The sequence below is a fragment of the Capsicum annuum genome, chromosome 4, assembly GCF_002878395.1.
Source record: "Capsicum annuum cultivar UCD-10X-F1 chromosome 4, UCD10Xv1.1, whole genome shotgun sequence".
In the NCBI taxonomy this organism is placed as follows: domain Eukaryota; kingdom Viridiplantae; phylum Streptophyta; class Magnoliopsida; order Solanales; family Solanaceae; genus Capsicum; species Capsicum annuum.
In genome coordinates this window covers 36161436-36173831 of record NC_061114.1, presented here as the reverse complement: position 1 = coordinate 36173831, position 12396 = coordinate 36161436, and the positions used below count along the sequence as shown (strand labels likewise).

General features: G+C 35.9%; 1 protein-coding gene across 4 annotated transcripts; it reads left to right on the top strand.

Moving 5' to 3' along the window:
• The first annotated feature begins 558 nt into the window (after positions 1-558).
• On the top strand, positions 559-11953 carry LOC107868044. 4 transcript variants are annotated; one of them, XM_047411776.1, is made up of 6 exons: positions 570-768; positions 957-1053; positions 9470-10408; positions 10520-10672; positions 10751-11138; positions 11276-11953. In XM_047411776.1, exons 3-6 carry the CDS (start codon positions 10406-10408, stop codon positions 11281-11283), a joined length of 552 nt encoding a protein of 183 aa, XP_047267732.1. In that variant the 5' UTR covers positions 570-768; positions 957-1053; positions 9470-10405; the 3' UTR covers positions 11284-11953. The 4 variants fall into 4 exon arrangements, 2 of the variants coding, with proteins under 2 accessions (XP_047267732.1, XP_047267733.1); XM_047411777.1 differs by having other exon boundaries at positions 570-789; XR_001673604.2 differs by lacking the exon at positions 9470-10408 and having other exon boundaries at positions 559-768.
• The last annotated feature ends 443 nt before the right edge of the window (positions 11954-12396 follow it).

Sequence of the window (12396 nt, the reverse complement as noted above, 5' to 3'; positions counted from 1 at the left end):
CTCCAACTGTTTATCCAGTAAACCAAAATTAATAAGTCTACTGTCAATTTTATAATTGGCTTATTAATTATAGGAGCGACTTAAGCTCAAACAGAGATCACAAAGAGGAGACATCTTAAAAAAAGATGAAATCCTACCAACAAAAGATTTAAATTGAAAAAAAAAAGACTTGACAAATTATTTTAAGTGAGAGTCAAATTGATAAATAATAGAACCTCTGAAAATTCGCTTGTACGTAAGGAAAGATTTTTTTTTAAGTGAAAGGTGGGTCTTGGCCCAAATAAATTAAAAGTGGAAGTCTTTAAAAGGATAAATAACATAAATATGGTAATTACACTCCCCTACTTTTTTAATTACTTTATTTTATCTCCCTATTAATATAAATAACATAACCGATATATACATAACCTTCTGTATATATATTAAAATTTTTGTAATATGTTAAGGGAATTAAAATTTTTTATAATATTAGAAATATAAGCTGTGTATTTGTATAATTTTTAGTTAAAAATATGGCCAGCCCCATCTTGCCCAAATAAAGAAAAGGAAAGTAAAATAAAAGAAAATTAAAAAGGTAAAGAAAAATCTAAAAAGGGGAAAGTGAAGCAACAGACATCAATGACTATGTAAAATAGCTGCGTGAAGATTGAGCTCTACCATTTTCATTCCTATTCTTCAATTCCAGCTAGTTCCAGTTAGAGCTTCACCTCAATCAACGAAGTACATCTTTATTTGCGCCTCAAATCTCAGTTCGGCTGTTTGCGTTGAGTAAGAACTCTTCCGACCTCAGTTACGTCCGTTCGTTTCTTGGTCGTTCTCCTAGATTTACTGATCCTATTTACCTCTAAATCAATGGATTGAACCTCATTTGAAGTTAATATCACCATTACATCTAGATGCAAACAAGGACTAGTACCCCTAGAAAATCAATCTAATGCATATATTTTTTGTTGCAGTTATACAGAAAAACGCAGATATGTGGATTCATCAATGTGAAAAACTAGCCGGCTCAGACTTGGTTTGTTATCGAGTATACACCCAAAAGTCTCACAGGTGCGGATAATCAAATCGATTGAAATGACTTCAGTCTAAGAGTCAGTTTAGATTTCATATTAATTTATCACCATGCCTGCATTTTGATCTGTATGTCTACATGTTGAAATCCATGTCAAAACCAATTGTTGATTTGGTTGTTACCTTCTCTATATGTAGCCTCCTTTTGTGCAGCTTTCTCTTTATTTTTTTTTCCAAATGCTAGGACTGGTAATCCTCTTATATAGTCTCATGGTTCATCTACCAGTATTCGTCTAATATTCGGTACTCCCTACTTGTCTAGTGTAAAAATCTTTTTGCCCTTACTTGGAATGTATTGGAATTAAGCTATGTTAAAACCACCTACAAAAGAAAAAACAAGGTTAGCAAAAAAATCAGCAAAAGTATTTCCCTCCCGAAGGGAGTGTTGTACTCTCAATGATATAGTAACCATTATGTCCATTATGCAGTTAACATCCACTGCAATACTCCAAGGGATCATCTATTCTCTTCTAAGAATCTGAATTAAAGCCAAAGAATATGATTCTAAGATCACATAGCTCATAAGGTTATCTCTACAGTATAATAAACCTTCTTTGACAACCCTTGCCTCAACCCACTAACCTAGTGGTATCTTGAATCCTTAATCCCTTAGCGACCATAAAATCACCTCTTGAATCTCTAACAATGAAAGCAGCAGAACTGGGGCCAGGTTTACCCCTAGAAGTCCCATCTGTATTACACTTGACCCAATTCTGAGGAGGGGGAGTCCATCTTACAATCTTGACAGCATACCCTGGACTATATCTTTCCAAAACATTAATAATTTAAGGCCAGTTAATATTATCAAAAAGAATATTAAATCTTTGCCTTAAGAACTTCTTTATTGTATATGTTACTTCCAGATTAACTTTGCCAGTGAGTACCTTCCACCATAAAGAACTGTGTTCCTTCTCTTCCATAGAAATCACAATATAATAATAGGTACCGCTTGAAACACACATTTAATTCTACTGTTTCCAGTATTGCTCCACCATTTTCTGATTGTTTGCTTTAAAGTCATTAAAGGGTTGAAACCTGTTACTCCTGAGAAGAACTTCTACACTGATTGAGCAATATTACTTTTCAAGAATAGATGCTCAATCGATTCGACCTATTCATGATCACAACATCTACAAAATTCTGAAATATTAGAATTCCAAGCGTGCATTACCTATAAAACTGGTACCTTTCCTTTCCAAGTTCTCCAAGCTAGGAAAGCGAATTTGAAAGGAAGATCTTTGCACCATAACTTCTTCATGTCATCACTGATTTCCTCTTTTTGCCTCAGTAATTCCCAGGCACTTTTCGCTTTAAATAAACCAGTGCTTGAAGTTGTCCACCATGGTTGATCAGCCTGATTAACAAGTTTGCAGTGTCCCATATTATTTCTGATATGCTCAACTACATACTCAGGAATATAGTTCAGCATCTCCTTAAAATTCTATCCCCCCTCAGTGAGAAATACTTTAGTATCCCTCATTTGGTGGCAAGTGTGAATCTCTGAACTATGTTTGTATAAAAGACCTAAATTAGTCCAATTTTCATACCAAGTGCTAGAAGTACCTCCTTTAGGTTTCCACCATAAAACATGTTCCAACCTATCCCTATTTTTCAACATATATTTCCACACTTGAGATCCTCTTTTCCATTCCACTAGTGCTGGGATATGTTTTTTGCAATACTTGTTCCAAAAAAAATTAGACCACATAATATTTTGAATTCTGAATCTCCACCACAATTTAGCATATAGAGCTTGGGAAACATCAAATACAGACCTAAAACCCAAGTCCTCCTTCATTTTTTGGAAGACACAGTTTACACCATGCTGCCCAGTGCTTACTCCTTCCCGATTTCTTATGCTCTAAAAATATTTAGCAAAAATTTTGTGGAGTTCCTTAATGACACAAATTGGAGAAACAATAGCAGACAAAACATAGACAAGGATGCTTTGTAAAACACCAGAGATTAGCACCTCTTTACCTTCATAAGATAACATCCTACCTTTCTAGGACTGCAATTTGCTCCACTTTCTCAATCAATTCAGCATAATGTTCTTTTCTCTTTCTTGTGTGGGTGATTGGACATCCCAAGTATTTTATCGAAAAGCTTCCCCTTTTCATACCTAGAATATGTTCAACCATCTCAGAGGTACTTCTTGCAGCATTTTTATGCATGTAGTAAAGAGACTTCTCAGTGTTCACTTTTTGACCTTACTGTCTTTCATACTCCCTTAGAATATTCATAATCATCTGCAATGATATCTTTCATTAGTTGAGGAGAAAATGATTGTGTCATCAGCATATGCTAGGTGGTTTAAATTTGAGCTCCACTTAGGCATCCCATAACCTACAAAAAAAATCATTCATGAATAGAGAATTTAGGGCTCTAGTCAAAACTTCAGAAAGGATAATAAATAAAACAGGAGACAGTGGTTCCCCCTGCTTTACACCCCTGGTAGAATGAAAAAATCCATGAGGTTTTCCATTTATCATAACAAAGTAATAATTGTTTGCAAGTAGCCTCCATATCATATCCACAAAATATTCCGAGAATCCCACCTTCCTTAGCACCTTCATGAGAAAGAACCATGAAACTCTGTCATAGGCTTTGGCCATATCAAGCTTGATAACCACATTAGAAGGTCTACCTCTCTTGCCAATATCTATGACTAATTCTTGGGTAAGAAGCACATTTTCAATTATACTTCTACCTTTAACAAAACCTGATTGATTGGTAGAGACAATTTTTGGCAACAGAACTTCAATTCTATCATGAACAATCCTTAAGAGAATTTTATTCACAAAATTACTCAAACTTATAGGTCTCAGATCTGAGAAAGTTTGAACTAAGACTTACTTAGGAATGAGAACCAAATTAGCATGAGTAATTGATTTAGGTAAAGAACCTCCTTTGAAAAACTCCTGTACCATTCTCACAATATCTGGCCCAATGATTTCCCAGCAAACTTGTTAAAATTTTCCTGATAGTCCATCATGCCCACAGGCACTTTCACCATTGAGGTTGAACATAACCTTTTTTTTATTTCATCCTGGTCTGGGATACTACTACATAAATTATTTTGCTCAGCAATAACCAAATCTGGGATATGTGCTAATAGAGGAAAGGATGTAGCATCTCTTTCTTGTGTGAATTGCTTTTGAAAGAAATCTATGGCAGCGTTAGCAATCTCCCCTTCACCTTCCAACCATGACCGCTTATCATCTTAAATTTTGTTCAGTTTTAACCTTTGCCTCCTTTCTTTCACAACACTATGAAAGAATCTTGTGTTTTTATCTCCATTTTCAAACCAATCATACCCAGTTTTTTGTTTTCAGAATGATTTTTCCAGAGCAAGGTATTTGTTGTACTCAGATTTGGCCATTTGTATGATTGTTCTGTTTTCAGCAGAAGGTTCTTCATCAAATAATTTCTTCTTTATTCTAGCAATATCTTCTCTGATGATAAGTTGCTGAAAAATATCTCCATATATGTCTCTACTCCACATAGTCAATACCTTTTTGATCTTTTTTATCTTTCTCTTAAAGTCCAGAAAATGATTGGCAGAGTAATCCGTATCCCAATTTAACCTCACAATTTCCTTAAAAGACTCATGAGAAGTCCAAAAATTAAGAAATTTAAAAGGTTTGTTGAGAGTAGGAGATCCGAAAGGCAAGAAATTAATAAAGGAGCCTGATCTCCTTAAAATTCATTTGAGCAAGATCACATGATTCAATGAAATATCTAAAATCATCAGTGTCAGCATCTAAGACAGGTAATCCTCCTAGCTTTTCTTCACTATTCAACACCACATTAAAATATCTACCTATAATCCAGGGCTGATTCATACTCTGGCAATAGAAAAGAGATCTTCCCACAAATCTAGCCTAAGATGACTATCACACTTAGCATATACACATGAGGAATAGAAACATCATAACCCTGATTTATAAAAAAACAAATTTGACCATTTCTATTGTAAATAGCTTCCTATATTCCCAGCCTATTTTTTTTATCTGTTGATGTTACTCCTATGTTGAAAAGGTTCAAGTAAAGCCACAAAAGCAAATTTGTGATACCTATGAAGCATTTGTACCCGTTGAAATGCATTTTGTGACTTTACTGATCTAATGTTCCAAATAAAAAACTTGATCATATCTTTGATTGATGAGACCCTACTTTCCTCTTTGGTAGCTCTCTGTATCCTTCAAGATGAGATCTTCAATAACAGTATTAAAATCATCTTCATCTACACTACTTACTGTATCTTCTAGTCTATTATCCACCTTATGAGTAACTATATCATATAAAGCTTTATTAGGAGATTCAATATCACCTAATATCATTAGTGACTCATCTATTTGCATGACTGTTGGTATCTCCACCAATGCCATGGGGTCCTCTTTAGGCACTTGTATTATGCCTGTAGACCTTTTTTCTCCTTGTGAAAGCTGACTATGAATTTGCTTCGTGCTTCTCTGTATTGTATTGTAGGTGTCTGAAGTTCATCATTTTTCACTGCATCACTGATTTTATTTAAGACCTCAACTTCTGGTTCCACATTCATTGCCAAACTGTCATTATTTTTGGACATGTCTTGATGGAAAGCATTTATCATCCATTCTCTTGTCGACCCTGTATTTTCCTCTACTCTTATTTGTGTATCTTCCGCAAATGTGTTGTGTTTCTCACTATTCTCACATGTGACTTCAATATAGGTTGTTGTCCTTGCATTCTTCATTGATTGTGCTCCTGATTTTGGTGTTGCTGTTGTGTTATTTGTTGCTTCTGTTGTATCCTTTGATGCTGAATGGTACTCATATGTGTGTGATGGGATATTATCTATCTCCTCAATATTAGTGTTGCTTGCCTCCTCATTAGCAGTGTCAAGATTGGCACGACCATGGATTTGTGGTTCATTTTTGAGCTGCTCTTCTTCTTGTAAAACACCAAAAGTATTAGTAACTATTACAGATGTGTTATTAGAGTCATGTTCTGTAGTAGGGGCTCCCAGAAATCCTTCTGCATTTCTTTCAATCCTGAATCTTCGCTGAGTAGGGTCCCATTTTGACCAGGCAATTTTCCTATTTATATATCTCTTCTGCATTGGGGTCTTCTCTTTATCTTAAATAGCTCCATCCTCTTTCTCTGCATGAGCTGGTTTTCTCAATTCTAGATGTCAACTCCTACATTCATTTTCCTCTTGTCCTTGGAGTTTGCAAGTATGACAATACTTGGGAAGCATGTCATATTTGATTTTAATTTTTTGTACCTTAGCAGATTTTGTCTACTATTCACGACCTTAATTTCAACAAAATCTGGCAATTCAGCAGCCAAGTCTACTTGTACCTTGACTCTTACACAACTAGGTCTAGTTTTATTGATAGTTGTCATGTCCAGATGTATCGGCTTACCAACAGCAGTAGCCAATGAGAAAATAGATTTTTTTCCCCAAAAAATTAGGAAGCAAGTCTGAGAAAGAGATCTATGACATAGCCGAGTTGTCTCTTCTCCTAGTTTGGAATTAGTATCGTATATAAGAGGCCTCATCTGATAAGCTATTCCATCTTTTGCAATTATGTAGTAAACTTTTTTAGACAAAATATTAACATAATCCTCCATCTAATTGAATCTCATTAATATATGCCTGTTCCTGTGAAGACCTATTTTGCAATCCCCTTTGATATTGCATTGCTTCGGGATTTCATTTCTAAGATCTTCTATCTCCTGCCATCCATAGGAAAATTTTACTTTAACTGCGAATTGTAATTCCCCCAAAATGTTCATTCTATCAACCTCCTTCTCCGCCCAAGTTATTAAGGGACAACAACAAACCCAGTGTATTCCCATATAGTGAGGTCTGGGGAGGGTAAGATGTACGCAGTCCATACCTCTACCTCTAAAGAAGTAGAAAGACTGTTTCCGATAGACCCCCGGCTCGAGACACGGCATACTAAATAAATTTATAGTAAAGCATGGAACAAGATGGCATAACATAAATACGACACCCACAATTAATAGAAAATAGAGAAAAGTAAACAGATTCATAATAAAGCATGAAACAAGGTATCATAACAAGAATAATACCCCCACCAAGTAATTCCCTACACTAGCGACCCAAACTGACCCTAGCCTTCTGCCCTAATTCGCGTCCTTCAGATCTTCCTATTTAGGGTCATGTCCTTAGTGAGCTGTAACTGCTCCATGTCCCGCCTAATCACCTCTCCTCAGTACTTCTTCGGCCTACCCCTACCCCGCCTAAAACCATCCAAAGCTAGCCTCTCACACCTACGAACCAGGGCATCCACGTCCCTCCTCATCACATGTCTGAACCATCTCAATCGGACTTCCCGCATCTTATTCTCCACTGGAGTCACACCAACTTTCTCCCTGATAGTCTCATTCCGAACTCTATCCCCCCTAGTCAGCCCACACATCCAACGCAACATCCGCATTTCCTCCACCTTCATTTTTTGAATGTGGGAGTTCTTAACTGGCCAACACTCCGCTCCATACAACATGGCCGGACGGACTGCCACCCTGTAAAATTTGTCTTTTAAGCTTGGGCGGCACCTTCTGATCACACAACACCCCCGAAGCGAACTTCCACTTCATCCATCCCGCCCCAATACAGTGCGAGACATCCTCGTCAATCTCACCGTTATCCTGAATCACGAATCCGAGATACTTGAAACTATCCCTCTTACATACCACCTGTGATTCCAACTTCACTACTACCTCATATTTCAAATCCACATAATTCACCTTGTTACTGCTATCACTTGTTTTTCTATCAGCTTGTTCCTTGGTACTAGTATCCTCTATAGGCAAACTTTTAAGATCGGAAGGCAAATTTGTTTTTTTTGGTGAATTAGGATGATATAATTCGGGGAAATCTGACATAGATGTGAGGGAAGTAATGGTAGTGGTCTGGCCAGCCTTTTCCGGCTGACCAATGGCCATTTCGGCCATTTAGAAAGATGATGAAGACGACAGCTAGGGTTTTCAAGAAAAGTGATAAATTTCACTCATAAAACTTTTTGCAAAAAGACTTAATTAAAATGTACAAAAGGAAAGAGCAGTAGAAGAAAATAAGATTCAGCCCTCAGGTAGTAAAGCAATTGGCAAAGAAATCACAACTAAAAATGCTTTTGAAGCATTAATACAAGCCAACGATGATGATGTAGTAGGAGGAAAGCAGATATTCAGTCAAGGAGATATGACTCCACACATCACCAATAGTAATAAATAAGGAAAAAAAGAACAAAGAAAAAAAATTAAATAATCAACAAAGCAATAAGGATACAAATACAACCACAAAAGCTAATAGAGAAGAAGAATCATGTAAGTTTTCAGCAGTTGCAACCCATTCAGTAAGACATTTGAGAAGAATCAGGTAGAATTCCACTTTGAAAACTTATTTTGGGAAATAGACACTTCTTTTGGCTTGACCTAATTTTTTAGGGTTTTGTGGGGTATGGGTTTAAGTGTAAAATAAAAAAATCTTTCTTTTGGAACCCCTTTTATATTTATTAAAAATATTTTTGACCCTACTCTTTCATTAAATACAAAAAAATAAATTCTCTTCATTTTCTCTCTTTACTGTCACCCGCTTCATCTCCCTTTTTCACTATTTTTCAATTTCGAGCTCGTGTAAATCATCTCCAACTTCGATCTTCAACTTCAGGTAAGTTATATTCTTGTTCCGATTAATTTGTGCTCCATATTGATGGTTTTTTTTTGTTTGGAATTCGTTTGTGGCGGTTGAAGTCGTTGGAGTTAAATAAAAATTAATTTTTTTTTTTGAAAATGGGAAAGTAGTTGTTTTTAGTGTGTATTTACTTGATTGTTGACGGATAATTGGTGTATATCGATTATCCTTGGCGATTGCATGTTGAAATTTCTTCACTAATTTCATCGGAATGTGACAAGATATGTGATTTTTGTTCAAAGTTTTCTCCAATGTAATTTTGTTGTAGAAGCATCTTCATGTTGGGGATTTCTTCCCTGCGTATTTGATATTTGGACCCGAAAAATTAATTTTTTTTTTTAAAAATGGAGCTTGATTTTACTTATAATTTGTGTTTTTAAGTTGGTATTCAGTTTGTTTGTGCATTGTTTTTGTTGGATTTTAATTTTCCTCTATGATTACATTGAGATTTTTTTGCCAATTTTTCTCGATTTGCATGCTAAAAATCTGGGTTCCTTCCTGTTTTTGTTCTTGTTTTTGTTCAATATAATAGTGATTTAGATGCATGTTATGGAGTTGTTTTGGAAGAAACTTGTTCTGTAAATTGACTTTTTTGGTGCTGCAACTGTTGCCATGTTAATAGACTGCTAGGTCGATTAGGTATTTTCTTTGTTGTTATAGCTGAGAAATGTTATTTTTTGTTCGTAGATCATAACAAATGGCTAGAGGTAACAAACACAAGATTGTACAAGTTGATAGGTCTGAAAAAGGGAAAAAACGAGTAGTCGATGAATCAGAGAATAGAAATTGCAGCGGGGAAGCTGTTAAAGTTTCGATTCGAGATGAGCCGGAGGAAATAAAAATTAAGGCTAGGATAGGCGGGGAAGCATTGATCTTGCCCCACTATGCAAGTTTTATTTCGGTTGAGAGGTACGACCTCGCTATAGTCCTGGATGATGTCGGATCATTTCTGGCTAAGATATCCGTTAGGTCCCGTTTGAAAATGTTTAATGAATTCAAACAAGTCGTGGTTGATCAACGTCTTGAGTCTAGGTTTAAGAATTCCTATTTTGGTGGTTTATGGGACTTGTCAGAACATATGAAGTTCAACGGACAGCTTGTTCACTATACACTTCTTTGCCGAGTTGAACAGGACAACAAGCTGCATAAAATGTGGTTCTGCATCTATGACAGGCCTGCATGTTTTGGCCTGAAGGAGTTTGCATTAATCACGGGTTTAAACAATAAGCGTTATTTCCGTGATTCAAAATATGTCAAAGCGATGGAGGAGGGTGAAACTTTTTTCAAAAAGATTGCAAAAAAAGAGGAGTGTAAATGCGAAGAGATTGTTGAAGCTTATTAGAGGTGGGAGGCTGGAGAAAGAGGACAAGTTAAAATGCTGTTTGGTTTGATTCGTGCACTGCATATTGCTTGCACGCGACTTGTCAAAAATCGTAGACATAGACACCATCAAGATGGTGGATAACTTGGGCTTCTTTGAAAGATACCCTTGGGGTAAGAAGTCATTTGCCTTAACTCTAGACTATCTAAAGAAGCGGATAGATAGACTTTAGCAGGCAGAAGAAGACATTTGAGACAAAGGGAGTTTCATCGTACGCGCTCTACGGATTTTCCTGGGCATTTATGGTATTTGATTATAAACCATTGAAGTAGTTTATTATATACTGTAATTCATCTATAGTGTCTATAATATATCGACTTTCAGTTATATGTTTTTATTTTTTCTTTTGATCACAGATTTTGATATACGAAGCCTTTCCCACGCTTGGCAAGGGAAATGATAAATCAACTGAAGACCCGCTGCCCATTCCTCGATTGATCAGATGGCATACCTCAAAAGGCGATAAACTAATCGAAGGTGATCCATATTTGAATGGATGGAGCACAAAGGTATGAAATTATTTTTTCGAAGAATACTTTTACCAATATTGTGTTGCTAATCAATCACATTTTCCTATTTATCTGTAGAGAGTACACCCGTACCTTATCCCCATAGTTCGTGAAATGAAGCAACACTACATGAAAAAGTCTAAAGTATTCACGGACGAATCGAAGGACACATTTATCGATGGCTTGAAGGCCCATCTGGAGGGTGTGACTGTCATCACCTCATCGGAGAATGGTAAGGATGGGGATGATGATCGGGATTTGGGTGAAAATGCTGGTTCAAGGCATGTCACTCGGGGTGCGGGGACGAGTAAATCGAGAGCATCGAGAAAGACATTGATGATTGAAAATATGGAAGAGCGTGTGTTTAGGATGGAGGATTCGATCAAGGACATCGTTGATTTTGTAAAAGAGAAGAGGCTGAGGAGAGAAGAAAAGGATAAGCAAAAGAAGAGAGATGAAGATGAAGGTAATAAGTGCTCTATATATTATAGAAGTTGCAACATATTTTATATAATCCTTTTTACTTATAATAATAGAATATATACCATTCTTCATCAATCGATATGTTAGTTTATTATAAACGATAAATACTTGAAAATGCAGGTGTGTAGGTGAAAAGTCGGCGCTCAGCGGCGAGGGATGTCCGCGATGACAATGGCATTAAAGAAGCGCTCCTTGAGATAGCAGCTTTGGAACAAGCCTCGATCAATACTGATAAGGTGATGATCCCTGAGGTTGTAGTTGTTTGTAGAGAAGGAAAATCTCAATGAAGAAAAAGAAGAAAAAATGAAAAAGTTTGTGAAGAAGAAAACAAAGTTGATGGATCAGCTGGTGTGGAGAAGGAGGACCATGACGAAGGCAGGTAGGATGAAGAAGATAAAAATGAGTAAAGTGTTTCTGAAGAAGAAAACAATGAAGGAGATGGAGAGAAAGCAGAAGAGAAAAATGCAGAAGAAGTAGAGAAAGAAGAGGGAGAAGAACATAAAGAAGAAGGAAAAAATGATGCACCAGAAAAAAAAGGCATCGTGGAGAAAGAAAATGAAAATGGAAACGAATTTTCGAACTTAGATGAATTTCTTAATGAAGTTACTCAGATATCGACAAGATGCAAGTGGAAGACAAAAATGTTGATTGTTTAGATAATGTTTAATTTTTGTTTGTGACTGATGATTATTTTTATTAGACCAGACAATCTTAACTTTTCAGCTCGGGATGTGTAGAGCTGAGCAATTTTGTTTTCTAAACAACCTTTATAGTTTATGATAAACATTTTTCATTTTATATAATCAACGTATCATTGCTTTTACATGAATGTCATCGATGATTATACACTGACTAAATGATAAAGCATATACAATAGTGTTGTGTAGTCGAATGAAAAAGGTAAAACCATATATAATATAAGTAAAAAGTAGTCGATTAATAAAAGAATCAGAATACATTCAATCCCACTACACCCCCATTACACCTTTTCCAAAAGCTAAAACTAATTGTAAACCATACACCATAATTTTCATGCCCTTTTATTTTTCTTCAGCCATAGCCAACTTATGCTTAAGTTGATCCTTCTCAATTTCGACGTCTTTCAACAATCCCTTTAAGTGATCAATCTTTTGTTTCAATTCTCTATATAATGTCATTAGAAGATCCCTATTTTTTTAGAAATCTCTAAGCCTTTCCAACATTTCAAATTTTGTAATGCCTTGAAATTTTGACACCTCGAA